The 20,680-nt window shown below is 35.9% G+C and overlaps 1 protein-coding gene across 1 annotated transcript; it reads right to left on the reverse strand.

Annotated features, from left to right (window-relative positions):
* Positions 1-3,080: 3,080 nt before the first annotated feature.
* Positions 3,081-4,564, reverse strand: LOC132554086 (zinc finger protein 862-like). Its single transcript, XM_060218387.1, has one exon. The coding sequence runs from the start codon at positions 4,558-4,560 to the stop codon at positions 3,247-3,249; it is 1,314 nt and encodes a 437-aa protein (XP_060074370.1). The 5' UTR covers positions 4,561-4,564; the 3' UTR covers positions 3,081-3,246.
* Between the last annotated feature and the right edge of the window lie 16,116 nt (positions 4,565-20,680).

Here is a 20,680-nt window from a genome sequence, read left to right on the forward strand (position 1 = left end):
CACATATAATACTGTTTGTATATTCATGAGACATTAAAGATTTTGAAAATTATTGAGTTTTATTTTTTTTTATGATTTTGGATGTACAGATTCTTTGAAAGGTAGGAAATAATGAAAGTGTTTTGTGTCATAGAAATATTTTGGGATTTAAAAAAAAAAAGTGATAACCATAACCTTAAAGACTTTGTCGCAAAAGATCAGAAATTTCTTGCGTTACTTTTAAAAGTTACATTAACTTCTTAACACATCCTGAACTTATGAATCCTGATACAGACTTTGACAACATGTATTGTGATAGTTACACTGCTTTGTTCAGTATTAGAGGGAAATGTTGCACTTTTTGATGCCAAGGATAAAGGGAATCTGGGTTTCCAGACTGAATACATATTATGTACTATTTGTATGCTCAGTGTGTTTCAAACTTTTCAATTTAACAAGTAAATTTTGTATGAGTTTGGAGTCGCTGTGGTTTGATGTGTACACAAAATTCTAGTCCCAGTGGATTTGATTGCCAGCCTTCACAGGACTTCATGAATACATTAATATCAGCCAGTAGATTATCTGAAAAGTTCCCTTCTCTGTGCACATACAAGTGCATGTTTAATTTTGAATTTTAAGAAAGAAACTAATTTTCGCTTTGTAATTTCCTGAAAGGATACTTAACTTTGAAAAAGCTTTGAAGTACATTTGCACAACAATCCCCATGTTTGAATATTTGTGAAATGGCAACATTTGTTGATGAAGTTAGAGCTGTAGTAATTTACCTTCAGCTTGTTTAACAAAATACGGGCTAAATTCTTCCACTTAGTGTTACTTTCAGGCTAAATTCTTCCACTTAGTGTTACTTCCAAGCTGTTCAGTCAGCTGATTTAGCGATATAAGAAAATATTGTCTTCATATTCTCTAAGGTTGTAAAAAGAATATGAAAAATATTAGGAGCATTTCTATTTACAGCATTAAGGAGGAGGTGGATTGGATGTAGCGTGACTTTCTTCTCCTTTGGGTGAGGCATGACATTCACAACTAGTGATCTTTCAAATAACCTCTACATTAATCCTTGTCAAATTGTTCTACATAAGCAATGACCTTGACAGCAAATTTGTACTGTTAATGTGGTGACCCTAACAACAAATTTGTACTGTGTATGTTGTGACCCTGACAACAGGTTGGTTCTGTATGTTGTGACTTTGAACTACAGATTGGTACTGTGTCTATGATGACAATGGCTGGTTTGTACTGTATATGTTGTGACCCTGACAACAGGTTGGTTCTGTATGTTGTGACTTTGAACTACAGATTGGTACTGTGTCTATGATGACATTGGCTGGTTTGTACTGTATATGTTGTGACCCTGACAACAGGTTGGTTCTGTATGTTGTGACTTTGAACTACAGATTGGTACTGTGTCTATGATGACATTGGCTGGTTTGTACTGTATATGTTGTGACCCTGACAACAGGTTGGTTCTGTAAGTTGTGACTTTGAACTACAGATTGGTACTGTGTCTATGATGACATTGGCAGGTTTGTACTGTATATGTGGTGACCATGACTACAAAATTAATACTTTATATGTGGTGATCTTGACTCCAGGTAAGTAGTGTATATGTGTGTACCTTGACTACAGAGTGCTACTTAATATGCAGTGACCTTGACTCCAGATAGGTACTGTATATACGGTGACCTTGATACTTTATCGGTTGTACTGCCTTAAGTGTTGGTATTTCCCAGGAGAGAAAATGAATGCATGTCTGCTGGTCATAATACTCTACTACCAGCCTACTGATAGTGAATTTGTTATCAGTAGCCTTTCATTCCAATTCTCTGAACATCACTGCTATAGCTTGCTACTTCTTGTTCTATTTCTTTTACTAATTATTGAGTGATTTGGAGTTTGTTTGTAGGAACTAAGGAAGGTGTAGTAGTGTTGGTTTGTAAAATGGATGCTCTCCCTCTCCTCACTCCACTGTTATATGAATGGTATTACTGTAGGTGATCTGTTATGTGAATGGTATTACTGTAGGTGATCTGTTATGTGAATGGTATTACTATAGGTGATCTGTTATGTGAATGGTACTACTGTAGGTGACCTGTTATGTGAATGGTACTACTGTAGATGACCTGTTATGTGAATGGTATTACTGTAGGTGATCTGTTATGTGAATGGTATTACTGTGGTGATCTGTTATGTGAATGGTATTACTGTGATGATCTGTTATGTGAATGGTATTACTGTAGGTGACCTGTTATGTGAATGCTATTACTGTAGGTGATCTGTTATGTGAATGGTATTACTGTAGGTGATCTGTTATGTGAATGGTATTACTGTAGGTGACCTGTTATGTGAATGGTATTACTGTAGGTGATCTGTTATGTGAATGGTATTACTGTAGGTGATCTGTTATGTGAATGGTATTACTGTAGGTGATCTGTTATGTGAATGGTATTACTGTGATGATCTGTTATGTGAATGGTATTACTGTAGGTGATCTGTTATGTGAATGGTATTACTGTGGTGATCTGTTATGCATACTTGCCAACTTTTTGAAATTCTCATGGGGGAGAAAAGTACGTGAACGACATTTTCAACTCGGTCGCTCAGTTTCGCGTTATCAGGAATAACCACATCAACATGAATTTGCATAATCCAGTTCTGTTTTATCCTGCAATAAGCCCATGCCATATAATAAGCCCATCCATGTCTTTTTCAGAGATTTAAAAATTCTCTGCCCTACATAAACTATCCCTGCATTCTGCAACAAGCTCACCCCCACATATTGTTCAATATCACTAAACACTGGCTTCCTGGGCTTATTGCAGGGTAAATACAGTAAACGTTCCAATCAAAGCATTTGAGATCACTCTAGTATAGACCTACAGAAATAACAACATTTGATGTTTTAGCTATTTGTTTCATTTAACAAATTTGATCAATTCTTCTACAACAGAATTGAGAAATTAATGTGATTTATTTGCATCAAATGTTGTTTCTTTCTGATGGAAAATTTTAAATAACCAGACAAGTGCAATTGGTTTTTATGTTTTTAATAATCAAATCTTGCATTGATAATGGATGCTTTTTTGTAGAAATAAATTATATCAAAATAGAGGTCTCACTCTGACTCTGAACACAATTCCATAAAGAAAAAAACCAATCACAACAACCTCACAATATAATCTTGCATCCAAACCATTAGAAACATGTCACTAATTTAAATAATTTAATTTTATCGCATAGAAACTCAGTCTAATCTCTGAAGATAGAGGGGGAACATGACAGTTCCTTATTGTAGCTAACACATGTGGATTTCGCGGTCGCTAAAGTCGTTGTCGATGGCTTATAATTGTAGCAGTCCTCATCCCTGTTCAGCTTGCAGGTCAGTAAAGCTGACAAAGTTGACCGGTCTAAAAGTGATCTTTGGTCCGTTTGTACCTTCCGTAGCACTGAAAACACTCGTTCACAGTCAGCGTTGCTGTTCGGCAGGGTACACAATGATGTGGCCAGTTTGTATAAAATGGGGAATCGCATGGACCTGGTTACTGCAGTCTTACAGCTGGCAATCCCTCCCCAGAAACTGTCTACAGGTGTTTTCCCATCCTCCCACTTTGGCAAGTCAGCATCCGGGCATAACTGAAATTCTCTATATTCCTCCTCAAGGGTGCCAAGTTGACCATCCTGAATGACAGAAGGAAATCTCTTCCCTATCTCCACAACATCTGCTGGATTTACATGATCCCGTGAGGAAGGCACAAGAAACTGAAGTTTGTTGATGACTGGGTCATGAAATGGGAATTTCTTCACCATCTTGTCCACAGCTGCTATGTAAAATCTCCTCACACTGCTGAAGAACCTTGCTGTGACTCCTTGAGTGTCTTCATCATGCTCACTTAGGTAAGCCCGAGTGCAAAGTCCAACAGCTAGGTATGGATCTTTCAGATGAACAGTGGTGTCTCTGTAAGGTACGGCTGTCACATCCTCTGCTTCCCTTATCGTCTTCGCCAAGACAAACTTTCCAAGCAGCTTCCTCAAGAGTTGTTGCATCTCCTTTCCCAGGTATGGAAGACGAGTGTCATCTGCCTGGAACATGGTGTTGAATTCCACAAGGAAGGGGAGAATAAATTGCAGGAAATGGAAGTAGAGCAACATCTCAGAGTTAGACAACAGGTCAGCACATCTCTTGACACGTCCAGGCTTCTCCACATCTTCGTGAGATAAGAAGTACGACTTCAGGGCTGGCCAATGATGGAGAGTTCGCTCAACTGCTCTCTGAAGACTAAGCCATCTGGTTGAACAGTGCTTGAGGATCTTGGCTGGCTCAATATTAAGGAAGTCCAGGAATTCCTTATATTCTTCTTTGCGCTTGGCACTATGATGAAAGTGGTAGAAGATGTCGATCAGAAGGTCCTCAACAGGCAATGGTATGGTTTTAACAGCTGCCACAGTACACAAATTGGCCAAATGGCACACACACCCCAAGTCAAATATATCTGGTTGCACCTCCCGAATGCGACTGATGACGGAGTTATGACGTCCTGTCATCACACTGCAGTTGTCTGACATGAAGCTGATGCAGTTTCTCCATGGTATGTTGTAATCCGTCAGGACCTGATTGAGGTGATGAAAGATGTTCTGTCCAGTTCCAATGTTACATATCGGCAGGGCAAGAAACTTTGTTGTGGCAAGTTTGTCGAAGTATCGCACAAGAATGGCTAAACTCTTCTCACCGTTGTGGTCATTGCTTTCATCACAGCTCAGTGAAAATGGATGGCTCTGGCAGTGCTCTACAACCTCTTCTTTCAAGACCGGGGCAAGTGACCTCTTGATGATCTGTGTTGTCTTGGTCCTTCCACAATGAAACTTCTGTGCAATTTTACTGTCTGGAAACATCTGCTTACATAGCTTTGTGAAGTGGTCAGCGGTGTTGAAGGACAGGTTGTGTTCACAGATGAAGTTGGCAAAGAGGCATTCAGCAGTGATAACAGCTTGATCATCAGTCTGTTTTGTGAAGAAGGATGGCAAATTTTGGAGGTATTCTCTGCCTTTTCATTGGACTTGTGCATTGCTGTTGTTGCGTGCTTTTTGACATCATTCTTCCCTCCATGGCTGACACTAAAATTTCTTCTGCATACCTGGATAAAAATAAAAAAATATTGTCTAGTCAATTATTATTAATTGTTTAAATTATTTTTTATTGATTTTTTTTTTCAAATAATTCAAATCTTTAACATAATTCACAAAACCGTGTATTGACAAATCTAAATATTTCAATACCGTCTGTCACAGAAATAAATGAAAGAAAAATATAAGTGTCTTTCTGTGGTAATAAAGAAGGTAATCTTGGCCTTTTTGCTTACATTCTTATATAATCTCTGATTTCACATAAGATCTCGTTATTTAAACGTAGGCCGTAGAATAATTTTAACGATGCATTCGCAGAACAAAATGCAGAAAACAATATAAGAAAACATCGTTACTTAACGACTTTATCGCCTATGTATGGTCGACTTTTAACGTAAAATCAATTTAATCCATGCATACAAGCCTAAACGTAAACAAATATCGCATTACAGTATGAACTCTCAACTTTGACCGTACGTGCGAGGTCGGAGCAGGACAGGTGAATCAAGCGATCTTACCTTACAAAAAGCATTTGTCTGGCTTGTCGAACTTTTCCCAACCCATGGAAATTCCTGTTCCCACGATAATTGGTACTTGGTGTCATATTTTCCACGTTTAGGACTGGGTTTTGGCGGAGAAAGGACCATGATAAATTTCCAAGTTCTCAAAATGGCGGAAGCGTGGGTGAAGCCAAACTCACGAAGAAACGATCAGTCTGTTTTCTGATTGGTTAAAAATCGTATGACGTCATCAGGAACTCCAAGTTGATTCTTATTGGTTAGAATCGGGAGTTTTCTCAAAGAAGCGGGAGGGATTCCCCAAAATCGGGAGATATCGCTGTTTTAAGACTCACGATCGGGAGTCGGGAGACGGGGTGAAAAATCGGGAGGCTCCCGCCTAAATCGGGAGGGTTGACAACTATGGTTATGTGAATGGTATTACTGTAGGTGACCTGTTATGTGAATGGTATTACTGTAGGTGACCTGTTATGTGAATGGTATTACTGTAGGTGATCTGTTATGTGAATGGTATTACTGTGATGATCTGTTATGTGAATGGTATTACTGTAGGTGATCTGTTATGTGAATGGTATTACTGTAGGTGATCTGTTATGTGAATGGTATTACTGTGGTGATCTGTTATGTGAATGGTATTACTGTGATGATCTGTGATGTGAATGGTATTACTGTAGGTGACCTGTTATGTGAATGCTATTACTGTAGGTGATCTGTTATGTGAATGGTATTACTGTGATGATCTGTTATGTGAATGGTATTACTGTAGGTGACCTGTTATGTGAATGGTATTACTGTAGGTGACCTGTTATGTGAATGGTATTACTGTAGGTGATCTGTTATGTGAATGGTATTACTGTAGGTGATCTGTTATGTGAATGGTATTACTGTGATGATCTGTTGTGTGAATGGTATTACCGTAGGTGATCTGTTATGTGAATGGTATTACTATAGGTGATCTGTGAAGAATACATCAACCGTTTTTCTTTTACAGAATTATTGCCCTTTGTTAAAATTTGGTGTCAAATAAAATAAATTTTTGGGAGGATTCATCGATTTCACTGAATCTCTTATAATTATTACAAGCTAGTTGTTCATGAGTTTTTGTATATTAGTGTATTAAAAATGTAGTCTTGTCTAAGAAATGATACCATTTTCATCTGATTATCCAAAAGAAAGGTCAAGGGATCTGATGACATGTGATACAGTGGTTGTTATTAAACAGAACAAAAACAAAACACCTGCATGCTGGCAAACAATTTTGGTACTATAAATGATTTTGTATCACAAGAGTAAAAGCAGAGCTTTGAACCCCTAGTCATAACTAAGTTCCTTGTTTAATTTTTCGACTGTTTACTTCAGAGTACAGTAGCTAAATGATAAATAATCCGGTAGTAGATTGCTACAAAAGAAAAAAGTAGTCAATAAATTTCTGTAGTAACTTTCAGGCCATTAAGATGCTTTGCAATACTGACTCTTTCAAAAGCCTTTATGTTCTAGTATATGATGTTTTCAACCAAATGGCAACCTAGACAGACAGAGTGCATTGGAATTTAAGAGAGTATTTCAGCAAGTAAACCCTGTCCCATCTGATTTAGTCAATATATACTCAGCTCAGTTGTTGTATAGTAGCTCAGGCATTATCATGAAAATTAGTATGGTTGTATAATAACTTGATTATTCTCATTTCTTCCAATTTTTTTCTGATGGTGAGGTTTCCGACATGCTTCTCAAAAATTACTTGATGAAATTAACGACACTTTACATGAGTGTTCGTGTATGAGAGGAGCTTTTTTCTTTTTTTGACCAGTCAACCATGGCCTTATTGTCAAAGTTGGGCCAAATTTTGATGTCTAGGTGTAATTTTACACCAGAAATACAGTTTGGTTTATGATTTGACAAGTTGGCTCCTACATAGTGGTTGAATTTTTGATATTATCCGATTTCCATTAAAATTGGTATCAACATGTGGTTTTCCACCAGAAACAAAATGGTGACATTTGGTTTCTTATTGGACAAGATGGCTACCACATAGTTGCTTCTGATTGGGTGAAATATAGATATTGTTGGACCACCAGTAACACAATAATGGATCCCATTTTCTCATTTAACAAAATAAGGGTCGATCTTCTGATTGGTTGAAATTTCCTTATCGTCTGATTATTTATGAATATCTTAACGTAGGTGTTGTCTGAGGCGACAAATACAATGCTGATCTTTGTTTTCTTATTGGACAAAATTATTGCCCTACACAGATAACTAATATGGTGAAATTCAAGTATTGTTCAGTTTTTATCACATTTCTGATCAATCTTGATTTAACACTATGTACATCAATTACAACTGCAAGGTGTTTTGGGAGACATATGTAACAGTCCCCGTTACAATTAACACTTGTTGATCTGTTACAGTGCAGGTGAGGTGTGGTTGAGTATTCAAGTTAACCGAGGCTCATGGTGACCTATTGTGATTTTCTTTTGTCATGTGTCATTAGCATCTTTGGCTTCTTCTGGAAAACTAGTCAACTGATTTCAATTAAATTTTGCAGAAACCCTCCATGGCCAAAGGTGAATTATATGGTTCCCACCCCTGTGCGACTGGAGGGGAAGGATAAAAACGAGTCTCATTGACTCAAATTTCAAAGATTTTTTTCACCAACCAGATATGAAATATTCAAGATGTTTGCTATGGTTGGCATAAAAAATGTTGTGAATGAAATTTTCAATATGTTTACTGTAGTTTACAAAGGAAAATTAGATTTTTGAACATGTTTTGTTTATTTTTCATGGGGAATAATTCTAACTTGTTCAGAACAACATAAAATCTCAGTTTGATGCCATGCACACAGTGACAATGAATGACCCAGGAGTTGATGAGTGGGATCAAAAGGGGTAAATTTCAAATTTTTTCTTCAACATCCAGATATGGTAGAATCAAATGATCTTGCATGGGCGAATGTTAAGGTGCTTTACTGAAAAAATTAGTGATCCCAAGGTCTTACATTTCCCGTTGGGGAGAGGGTTAAGTTAATTCACTTTGTATAGAAAATTTATGTTTTTGAACATTATCGTATGATGATACCTTGATGGTACGTGTATATTGACACTGGCTAACCCCCTGTGGGTCGTGATATTGGTAAGGTTGACTCATATTTAAACAATTTTCTGCAGAAGTTTCAGAAAAAGTAGAATCAAATATGGTTAGAAGGGCCATAAGGCTTAACCAAAATAGCGAATTCCATGGCCCCAAGGTCATGTATTTCCCTGTGAGTACATCTAATGATAGGTTTTGCAGGAAAGCTGAATTTTTGAGTTGGTTAAAATCCTTAACATGGAAGGTCAATTAATATTAAGCAAATTTTACACTAACGTCTTTCTTTGTTAACAAGATGATTTTTATGATTTTTGTTACAAGAACAATAGTGTTTATAGGACTCTGGTGACGGTTAAGGCCCCGGGGACCCTTTTTTGGTTTATGTTGGCCCTGAAATTGACTTGTAACACTGATATAACAAAGCTATGTAACTTTAAATATCTGTAATGATAATGGTGTCAGTGAATTATGTATGGTGCTGTTTAAGTGCCTGATCAGTGATAGTATACTCCCTTGTGTATCAGCTGATAGCTTGTAATGTCCCCTTTAACGGAATTTCTCCACTAGACTGTAGCCTCATTAAAAATGAAACTATCAGTATGTGTTGGACTGTGTTTAGGGATGCATGGACAGACTTACAATACTCAGAAAGATCAAAACATTACTGATAACCTCTTTTTTATCGCCAGAAAATCATACTTACAGGTTGTCATGAAAGATTAAATTGCTAATGTTGCCAATTTTTTTCGGCCTACTGAGTCATGTGTCATCATGTGAAGTTGTCTGTCAATATTTTCACATTTCTTGCTTCTGGAAAAGCGCAGCAGTGATTTCAATAAAAGTTTCCAGAAATATTCCATGGGCAATGACAATTTAATATTCCAACCACTTAGGGACCTGAACGACATGGCCAAAAGGGGCAAAAATCGCTTCTATTTCAAAAAGCTTTTCCAGAGACAGAAATTATTTAATCTTTGTTAGAATTATAATCATCAGACAGTAGTTTGATTGTATAGAAAGAAAGAACAACACAAAGCTATCATATCATAAACAAGCATGGCGGTCGTTCTAGAATTTGACCTATAACCAATGACCTATTGATCCCAGGATGCAAAAGGCTAGTGTAAACTTCTGCTATGGCTTTGAAGTAACCGCGAAAGCCCAGAAGATATCATTTTAATTTATGTTGAAAGATATGATTAATGAAATCCACGAGAATGATATTTTTATTTCAATCTTCAAATCATCCTGCATACGATTGCAAATGACATGTGATGGGTAGGTAATCATGAAAAAACCTCAGTGCCGTCTCTACTCCAACAATGTTAGAGGTTTTACAGGGCGAGAAACTTATGACAGGTGCCGTGTAATCACAGTCAGCACAGTAATGATAGATAATAAAACTGCTGACCAGCGGCCTCTTAGGTTATAGCAATATACTGTCTCCTACTGGTGTACTGGTACGCTTTCCATTCTTCTTATTTTTGATTTCATCTTGCCACGTGCCTGACTCACAAGAAAAAAAGGGGCGGCTTATTATAATCTGGAAAATATGGTAATAGTTTATGAATAATATATTTTAGAACATAAATTCTTTTACTTCAGTTTTGGTTAGAATTCTTATCATAGGGTGCTTGTTAATACAGGCAGCTATAAGGTAATCAAATTTTGTAAGAAGTTTTATGACAGTCCATCCGATTTCCAGTTGTTAGAGGGCTGGGCCAAAAGGGATCAAATTGACTGAAACTTCAGAAATCTTCTTCTAAAGACCCAGATATTGTAGAATCAAATACTCCTCATGGATGGAAGCGTCTTTCATTTCATCCAGGGTGGAGCTAATCAAAAGTTATCTGTGGTTTATATAGGGAAATGACATATTTTTTTTTAGAATTATGTGTCTAATTTCTATTGGGTATACATGGTAATTCAAACTTTGTTAGAATTTGACAGTATGATGATATACACATGTTTTAACACAGGCTGAACCCAATTGGCTGATGGACAGGATCAAAAGGGGTCAAATTGACTGAAATTTTAGAAATCTTCACATCAAGACTTGCACTGGTAGAACTAAATACTCTTAACTTGTACAGAAACATTCATTTGACCTTAAGTTGTGTATTTTCATCAGAAATAATTCAAACTTGGTTGGTTAGAATTTGACAGTATGATGATATAACACTGGCTGAACCCAATTGGCTGATAGACAGGATCAAAAGGGGTCAAATTGACTGAAATTTTAGAAATCTTCACATCAAGACTTGCACTGGTAGAACTAAATACTCTTAACTTGTACAGAAACATTCATTTGACCTTAAGTTGTGTATTTTCATCAGAAATAATTCAGACTTGGTTAGTATTATTTAGATAGGAGAATGGGTAATGTTATGAATATTTTACATGAAATGCAAGATAGATCAAGTAATCTTACTTCATTAACGGGATGATTGCTGTGTAATTACAACAAAACAGCTGATACCAAACTCAAGTGACCATTAAGGCCCTTGAGTCTCTTGTATATGAAAATAATAGTTTTCTGTATATTTTGATTATTTTCAATAAGAATAATTTTAACTGCATGAAATTTGTTATCAGTTTGCATTTTGGTATGAAAATTAAGATGTGACGGACGCATATCAAATCAGTCATTTATCACCAATATAGAAACACTTAATGAATTGGGTCTTTTATACTAAGGCTATGTTCAAGGTTATGTAAAAACACTTAATAACTATTTTATATTATCTAAATCTGACTGTTTTTGTGACTAAAGGATTAATATAGTAATTATAATGTATAAAATCATTGTTAATATGTAGTTTATAAAGCATTCCCAAACTACATGGACATTTCTTCTAGTACTTAAAATGTTCTTGTCATTATAAATGTTAACAGGTCTAAATGTTTTATACATCTGCTTTATCATGCCTGTGTACATTGATAGCAATGGACAGACAAGCATACATTTTAATACACATGAACTGGCCTTAACTGTGAGCCAGTCTAAACAATGAACTAGCCAAAACCATGAACCAGTCTAAACCATGAACTAGCCTAAACCATGAACTAGCCTTTATTATGTATAAACCTTAACTGTCAACTAGCTGAAACCCTGAGGAGTGTGGAACTCTCAGAAATTAAACAATTACTGTATTTTCTGGTATATAAACAGTAACACTTTTCCTTGTGAATCGGGCGTGCAGCTTAGATACCTGCCTGTCAAGTGTTTGTGACTGAAACAGATTGTGGTTTGCAATTGTATACAGGATGATGTGCAGATTGAAGTAAATTTAACATTCTAATGGATTTACTCAATGATCTGTTTTAATATGAATCAGAATATCCTCTAGACGTTTGCGGTTACTTCGAAGCCACAGCAGAAGTTTACAATAACCTTTGGTATCCTGGGATTGATAGGTCATCGGGAGACAGGTCAAATTCTAGAACGACCGCCATACATGTTTATGATATAATAGCTTTGTGTAACTTACAAGAAGAAATATTATGGGACTATAAGAATTTGAACAGTATGCAAGGGCCTCTGTTAATATTTAACAGTACAGACACCGATGGAGATATTGTTCAGTAAACCATATGTAACGTCGGGCCCTATATCTGTGCATAGACAATCTGTGAAGGCACCCAAACCAGACAAGTTCAATATTTAGTATTTTAGGTTTTTTTAAATAGATCAATAAAATAAAGGATTATCTGTGTATTATTCATTTGCAAACTTTATTAACTAAGCCTCCATTGTCTGTTATATCAATGAAATTTGGTCAACATAGTGGTTACCAATTCGTAAGAAAGGGTGCGGCTTATATGTGGATCACATAAAAAATCGTTAAAAACTGGCGTTGCGGCTTATAACCCAGAAAATATGGTTTACAGACAGTGCCTTGTAGAACAAAGAATATTCCAGAGGAGAGAGTTACTTATTTACTTTATTTGTTGTGATTGAAACATAGCTCAGGGTTTTAAACAATTTAATATGACGTTGAAATAAATAAGGGATGTTTGTTTGCAGAAAGCTTTGAAATTGCTCAGGCTTTCTGTCAGTATTCATCGGTGTGAGTTTTGTATTTTCTCACACATAATAGATATCCATTTTGTGTCATTAGCACTTTCCCTTAGGTACCAAGTTATGGTACTACTTTGACCATTTTGGAATGTCTGTTTATAAGTTACAGCATGGATAACCTGCTACTATTGATTTCTCTACATGAGATTTTATTTCTGTGTAAATTTTTATTAGCTTATGCTGTGCTATCAGCTGCTGTGTGTGTTGTTGAATCAGTTCCTGTTATCTGATTTTGTAACTTTATCAGTTTCTGGGTTGAATCAGTTCCGGAGTTCTGATACTGTGAATTAATCAGTGTGTTGGTTGAATCAGTTCCGGAGTTCTGATACTGTGAATTAATCAGTGTGTTGGTTGAATCAGTTCCGGTGTTCTGATACTGTGAATTAATCATTGTTTTGGTGAATCAGTTCATATGTTCTGATTCTGTGAATTAATCAGTGTGTTGGTTGAATCAGTTCCGGAGTTCTGATACTGTGAATTAATCATTGTTTTGGTGAATCAGTTCATATGTTCTGATTCTGTGAATTAATCAGTGTGTTGGTTGAATCAGTTCATATGTTCTGATTCTGTGAATTAATCAGTGTGTTGGTTGAATCAGTTCATATGTTCTGATTCTGTGAATTAATCAGTGTGTTGGTTGAATCAGTTCATATGTTCTGATTCTGTGAATTAATCAGTGTGTTGGTTGAATCAGTTCCGGAGTTCTGATACTGTGAATTAATCAGTGTGTTGGTTGAATCAGTTCTGGAGTTCTGATACTGTGAATTAATCAGTGTGTTGGTTGAATCAGTTCATATGTTCTGATTCTGTGAATTAATCAGTGTGTTGGTTGAATCAGTTCATATGTTCTGATTCTGTGAATTAATCAGTGTGTTGGTTGAATCAGTTCCGGTGTTCTGATTCTGTGAATTAATCAGTGTGTTGGTTGAATCAGTTCATATGTTCTGATTCTGTGAATTAATCAGTGTGTTGGTTGAATCAGTTCCTGTCTTCTGATTCTGTGAATTAATCAGTGTGTTGGTTGAATCAGTTCATATGTTCTGATTCTGTGAATTAATCAGTGTGTTGGTTGAATCAGTTCCGGTGTTCTGATACTGTGAATTAATCATTGTTTTGGTGAATCAGTTCATATGTTCTGATTCTGTGAATTAATCAGTGTGTTGGTTGAATCAGTTCCTGTCTTCTGATTCTGTGAATTAATCAGTGTGTTGGTTGAATATGTTCATATGTTCTGATTCTGTGAATTAATCAGTGTGTTGGTTGAATCAGTTCATATGTTCTGATTCTGTGAATTAATCAGTGTGTTGGTTGAATCAGTTCATATGTTCTGATTCTGTGAATTAATCAGTGTGTTGGTTGAATCAGTTCATATGTTCTGATTCTGTGAATTAATCAGTGTGTTGGTTGAATCAGTTCATATGTTCTGATTCTGTGAATTAATCAGTGTGTTGGTTGAATCAGTTCCTGTCTTCTGATTCTGTGAATTAATCAGTGTGTTGGTTGAATCAGTTCATGTGTTCTGATTCTGTGAATTAATCAGTGTGTTGGTTGAATCAGTTCATATGTTCTGATTCTGTGAATTAATCAGTGTGTTGGTTGAATCAGTTCATATGTTCTGATTCTGTGAATTAATCAGTGTGTTGGTTGAATCAGTTCATATGTTCTGATTCTGTGAATTAATCAGTGTGTTGGTTGAATCAGTTCATATGTTCTGATTCTGTGAATTAATCAGTGTGTTGGTTGAATCAGTTCATATGTTCTGATTCTGTGAATTAATCAGTGTGTTGGTTGAATCAGTTCATGTGTTCTGATTCTGTGAATTAATCAGTGTGTTGGTTGAATCAGTTCATATGTTCTGATTCTGTGAATTAATCAGTGTGTTGGTTGAATCAGTTCATATGTTCTGATTCTGTGAATTAATCAGTGTGTTGGTTGAATCAGTTCATATGTTCTGATTCTGTGAATTAATCAGTGTGTTGGTTGAATCAGTTCTTGTCTTCTGATTCTGTGAATTAATCAGTGTGTTGGTTGAATCAGTTCATATGTTCTGATTCTGTGAATTAATCAGTGTGTTGGTTGAATCAGTTCATATGTTCTGATTCTGTGAATTAATCAGTGTGTTGGTTGAATCAGTTCTTGTCTTCTGATTCTGTGAATTAATCAGTGTGTTGGTTGAATCAGTTTCTGTCTTCTGATTCTGTGAATTAATCAGTGTGTTGGTTGAATCAGTTCATATGTTCTGATTCTGTGAATTAATCAGTGTGTTGGTTGAATCAGTTCATATGTTCTGATTCTGTGAATTAATCAGTGTGTTGGTTGAATCAGTTCCTGTCTTCTGATTCTGTGAATTAATCAGTGTGTTGGTTGAATCAGTTCATATGTTCTGATTCTGTGAATTAATCAGTGTGTTGGTTGAATCAGTTCATATGTTCTGATTCTGTGAATTAATCAGTGTGTTGGTTGAATCAGTTCATATGTTCTGATTCTGTGAATTAATCAGTGTGTTGGTTGAATCAGTTCATGTCTTCTGATTCTGTGAATTAATCAGTGTGTTGGTTGAATCAGTTCATATGTTCTGATTCTGTGAATTAATCAGTGTGTTGGTTGAATCAGTTCATATGTTCTGATTCTGTGAATTAATCAGTGTGTTGGTTGAATCAGTTCATATGTTCTGATTCTGTGAATTAATCAGTGTGTTGGTTGAATCAGTTCATATGTCTTCTGATTCTGTGAATTAATCAGTGTGTTGGTTGAATCAGTTCATATGTTCTGATTCTGTGAATTAATCAGTGTGTTGGTTGAATCAGTTCATATGTTCTGATTCTGTGAATTAATCAGTGTGTTGGTTGAATCAGTTCATATGTTCTGATTCTGTGAATTAATCAGTGTGTTGGTTGAATCAGTTCATATGTTCTGATTCTGTGAATTAATCAGTGTGTTGGTTGAATCAGTTCATATGTTCTGATTCTGTGAATTAATCAGTGTGTTGGTTGAATCAGTTCTTGTCTTCTGATTCTGTGAATTAATCAGTGTGTTGGTTGAATCAGTTCATATGTTCTGATTCTGTGAATTAATCAGTGTGTTGGTTGAATCAGTTCTTGTCTTCTGATTCTGTGAATTAATCAGTGTGTTGGTTGAATCAGTTCATGTCTTCTGATTCTGTGAATTAATCAGTGTGTTGGTTGAATCAGTTCATGTGTTCTGATTCTGTGAATTAATCAGTGTGTTGGTTGAATCAGTTCATGTGTTCTGATTCTGTGAATTAATCAGTGTGTTGGTTGAATCAATTTTTGTGTTCTGATTCTGTGAATTAATCAGTGTGTTGGTTGAATCAGTTCATATGTTCTGATTCTGTGAATTAATCAGTGTGTTGGTTGAATCAATTTCTGTGTTCTGATTCTGTGAATAATCAGTATGTTGGTTGAATCAATTTCTGTCTTCTGATTCTGTGAATTAATCAGTGTGTTGGTTGAATCAATTTTTGTGTTCTGATTCTGTGAATTAATCAGTGTGTTGGTTGAATCAGTTCCTGTCTTCTGATTCTGTGAATTAATCAGTGTGTTGGTTGAATCAGTTCATGTGTTCTGATTCTGTGAATTAATCAGTGTGTTGGTTGAATCAATTTTTGTGTTCTGATTCTGTGAATTAATCAGTGTGTTGGTTGAATCAGTTCATATGTTCTGATTCTGTGAATTAATCAGTGTGTTGGTTGAATGAGTTTCTGTGTTCTGATTCTGTGAATTAATCAGTGTGTTGGTTGAATCAATTTCTGTCTTCTGATTCTGTGAATTAATCAGTGTGTTGGTTGAATCAATTTCTGTCTTCTGATTCTGTGAATTAATCAGTGTGTTGGTTGAATCAATTTCTGTCTTCTGATTCTGTGAATTAATCAGTGTGTTGGTTGAATCAATTTTTGTGTTCTGATTCTGTGAATTAATCAGTGTGTTGGTTGAATCAATTTCTGTCTTCTGATTCTGTGAATTAATCAGTGTGTTGTCCCAATTCTAGTATATGCCTGAACACTAGGATGAATCAGAATATTGTGAGAGATTTTGCTCCTTCTTTGATCCTGCTCCTCTCGATTAGTTTGAAATGGGCTGGGGAGATGTGTGATTGCTGCCGGTGATAATTGACTTAGGGGCCCGCTGTTGTTTTAGGAGCAGGTGGGTCGGTGGCCCTGTAATTTGTGCCAGCCATGACAGGAGACACGTGGGGCGGTGTTTATTGTTATTTGTATTGGCTTGCACCACTCACAGGTGGCATCGTGCTGCAAATTATGTATCCATTGTTCACAGGTCTCTGGAGAAAATCAAATTGTCATCCTCCTGGCTGCAATGTCACTGAATTACTTCAAGCAAAAACTCACCAGCAACTTTTGTGAAATTTAACAAAAAAACTTAAGCAAATTTTGTGCTTGTTGTGCAACATGCTGGTCTGAAAGGGTAGATTGGAGAGAAAAAACCCACATTGTCAATTACCGTCAAACTGACGGCAGAGCTGATTGGCTTCATGCCAGACGATTGTCTCCAGTTTCTATGGTGATAACTTCTAATAGCTTTAAAACTTAATTAAAAATCATTAAAACAAAAAAATAAATATGAAAAAAATGAAATTTTGGTTTTTCTTTTACATGTTATCATGAAACCTTCCAAATCAGATTGTGTGTATTTTGATGAGGAGTAGACAACAATTATTATCAGTGTACATAGTAGACAGGCAGAAATACATGAAGACAATACTACAAGGACACATATTCACACCTATGGCTAATAGTTATCAGAAAAAAAAATTTAAAATTGTCATAAGTCTCATTTATAAATAGATTATATTTTATTCTGTATATTTAAATGTCAGACTTCAGTTTTCACAAATTTTTTATTGATACTTTTCTCTGCATTGTTTATCATGTTTATTTGTGCCATCTCTAGAACCTTCATTTGTAGTCAGATTTTTACAAAGTTCCGATTTAATGACTGCCAAAGTTGTTTCAATGAGTTCTCCTGACAGCATTTGCTGAAAAACAATCTATACATTCATTTGTAATCAGAACTATATTATGAACAGGGCCAGAGAAAGTACTATTGTGCTTGTCCTTAAAGATCAATGACATTCTACACAAATGCAAGTAGAAGTGTGACCCTGAGAGGTCAGCTAAATTCAACAATAGTTATACCATGACCTTAAAAGGTCATTAGAATTCAACAAAAATAGAAGTGTGACTGAAAAGTCAGTAAAATTTAACAGGAGTAATAGCTTGCTTGACCTTAATAGGTAATTGAAATTCTACACAAATGCAAGTAGTAGCATAACCCCTTAAAGATCAACAGAATTCCACCTGAATTATAATGTGACCCTGAAAGGACAGTGAAACTGCACATGAATTATAATGTGACCTTGAAAGGTCAGTAAAACTGCACATGAATTATAAAGTGACCTTGAAAGGTCAGTAAAACTGCACATGAATTATAAAGTGACCTTGAAAGGTCAGTAAAACTGCACATGAATTATAAAGTGACCCTGAAAGGTCAGTGAAATTATACATGAATTGTAATGTGACCTTGAAAGGTCAGTAAAACTGCACATGAATTATAAATGTGACCCTGAAAGGTCAGTGAAATTATACATGAATTGTAATGTGACCTTGAAAGGTCAGTAAAACTGCACATTAATTAAAATGTGACCCTGAAAGGTCAGTAAAACTGCATCTGAATTATAATGTGACCCTGAAAGGTCAGTAAAACTGCACATGAATTGTAATGAGACCCTGAAAGTCAAATTCCATATGAATTTTAATGTGATCCCTGCATGTCAGTGAAATTCCACAAGAACTTTATGTGACCTTTACAGGTCAGTGAAATTTCAGTTTAAAAGAAGGCTAACTGTAGGCAATATATAGATGTGACCAGTAATAGCTGTATTAGTTTATAAAGAGTTAGTTATACTGGTTGTATGTAGTTAGAATAGAAGTTCTAACTAATACTTGTAGAAGATTAGAGTGTGACATTTTGATGACCAGTGTGGAGTGTTCTAGCACTGACATATCAGGTGTATGATATGGAAAGGAAGCACCAGGAAGGCCTTGTACCTCTTCATTCAGCTACACCAGGAAGGCCTCGTACCTCTTCATTCAGCCACACCAGGAAGGCCTCGTACCTCTTCATTACCTTGCTTCAGCTCTAAGATATCATGTGAATCCAGAGAAATACGGATGTTTCTACCCGTCGATGCATCTGTCTGACAGTATTATAATACTCTAATAATTTATCACTCATTTAAACCTTTCAATTTTATGACAGCTCATGAAATTTTCACTTCAAAAAGTGCAACCATGGCCTTACTTGAGTCAGGCCTTTTTTCGATGTTTTGTTACCAGTACTTCAGTCAATTTCACTTGTTCTTACTGTTCATCTATCTACATCATGGTTTCAGGTTATGTGTTCAGATTCGGATTGTATTAAATAGTTAATGTACATCTAGCTGCGTCATGGTTTCAGGTTATGTGTTCAGACTCTGATTGTGTTAAATAGTTAATGTACATCTAGCTGCGTCATGGTTTCAGGTTATGTGTTCAGACTCTGATTGTGTTAATAGTTAATGTACATCTAGCTGTGTCATGGTTTCAGGTTATGTGTTCAGACTCTGATTGTATTAAATAGTTAATGTACATCTAGCTGCGTCATGGTTTCAGGTTATGTGTTCAGACTCTGATTGTGTTAAATAGTTAATGTACATCTAGCTGCGTCATGGTTTCAGGTTATGTGTTCAGACTCTGATTGTGTTAAATAGTTAATGTACATCTAGCTGCGTCATGGTTTCAGGTTATGTGTTCAGACTCTGATTGTGTTAAATAGTTAATGTACATCTATCTACATCATGGTTTCAGGTTATGTGTTCAGACTCTGATTGTGTTAAATAGTTAATGTACATCTAGCTGCGTCATGGTTTCAGGTTATGTGTTCAGACTCTGATTGTGTTAATATAATGTACATCTAGCTGCGTCATGGTTTCAGGTTATGTGTTCAGACTCTGATTGTGTTAAATAGTTAATGTACATCTAGCTGCGTCATGGTTTCAGGTTATGTGTTCAGACTCTGATTGTGTTAATAGTTAATGTACATCTAGCTGCGTCATGGTTTCAGGTTATGTGTTCAGACTCTGATTGTGTTAAATAGTTAATGTACATCTAGCTGCGTCATGGTTTCAGGTTATGTGTTCAGACTCTGATTGTATTAAATAGTTAATGTACATCTAGCTGCGTCATGGTTTCAGGTTATGTGTTCAGACTCTGATTGTGTTAATAGTTAATGTACATCTAGCTGCGTCATGGTTTCAGGTTATGTGTTCAGACTCTGATTGTGTTAAATAGTTAATGTACATCTAGCTGCGTCATGGTTTCAGGTTATGTGTTCAGACTCTGATTGTGTTAAATAGTTAATGTACATCTAGCTGCGTCATGGTTTCAGGTTATGTGTTCAGACTCTGATTGTGTTAATAGTTAATGTACATCTAGCTGCGTCATGGTTTCAGGTTATGTGTTCAGACTCTGATTGTGTTAATAGTTAATGTACATCTAGCTGCGTCATGGTTTCAGGTTATGTGTTCAGACTCTGATTGTGTTAAATAGTTAATGTACATCTAGCTACGTCATGGTTTCAGGTTATGTGTTCAGACTCTGATTGTGTTAATAGTTAATGTACATCTAGCTACGTCATGGTTTCAGGTTATGTGTTCAGACTCTGATTGTGTTAAATAGTTAATGTACATCTAGCTGCGTCATGGTTTCAGGTTATGTGTTCAGACTCTGATTGTGTTAAATAGTTAATGTACATCTAGCTGCGTCATGGTTTCAGGTTATGTGTTCAGACTCTGATTG

This window comes from Ylistrum balloti, unplaced genomic scaffold (assembly GCF_031769215.1).
Source record: "Ylistrum balloti isolate Yb309-2 unplaced genomic scaffold, AGI_CSIRO_Ybal_v1 Utg369640, whole genome shotgun sequence".
NCBI lineage: Eukaryota > Metazoa > Mollusca > Bivalvia > Pectinida > Pectinidae > Ylistrum > Ylistrum balloti.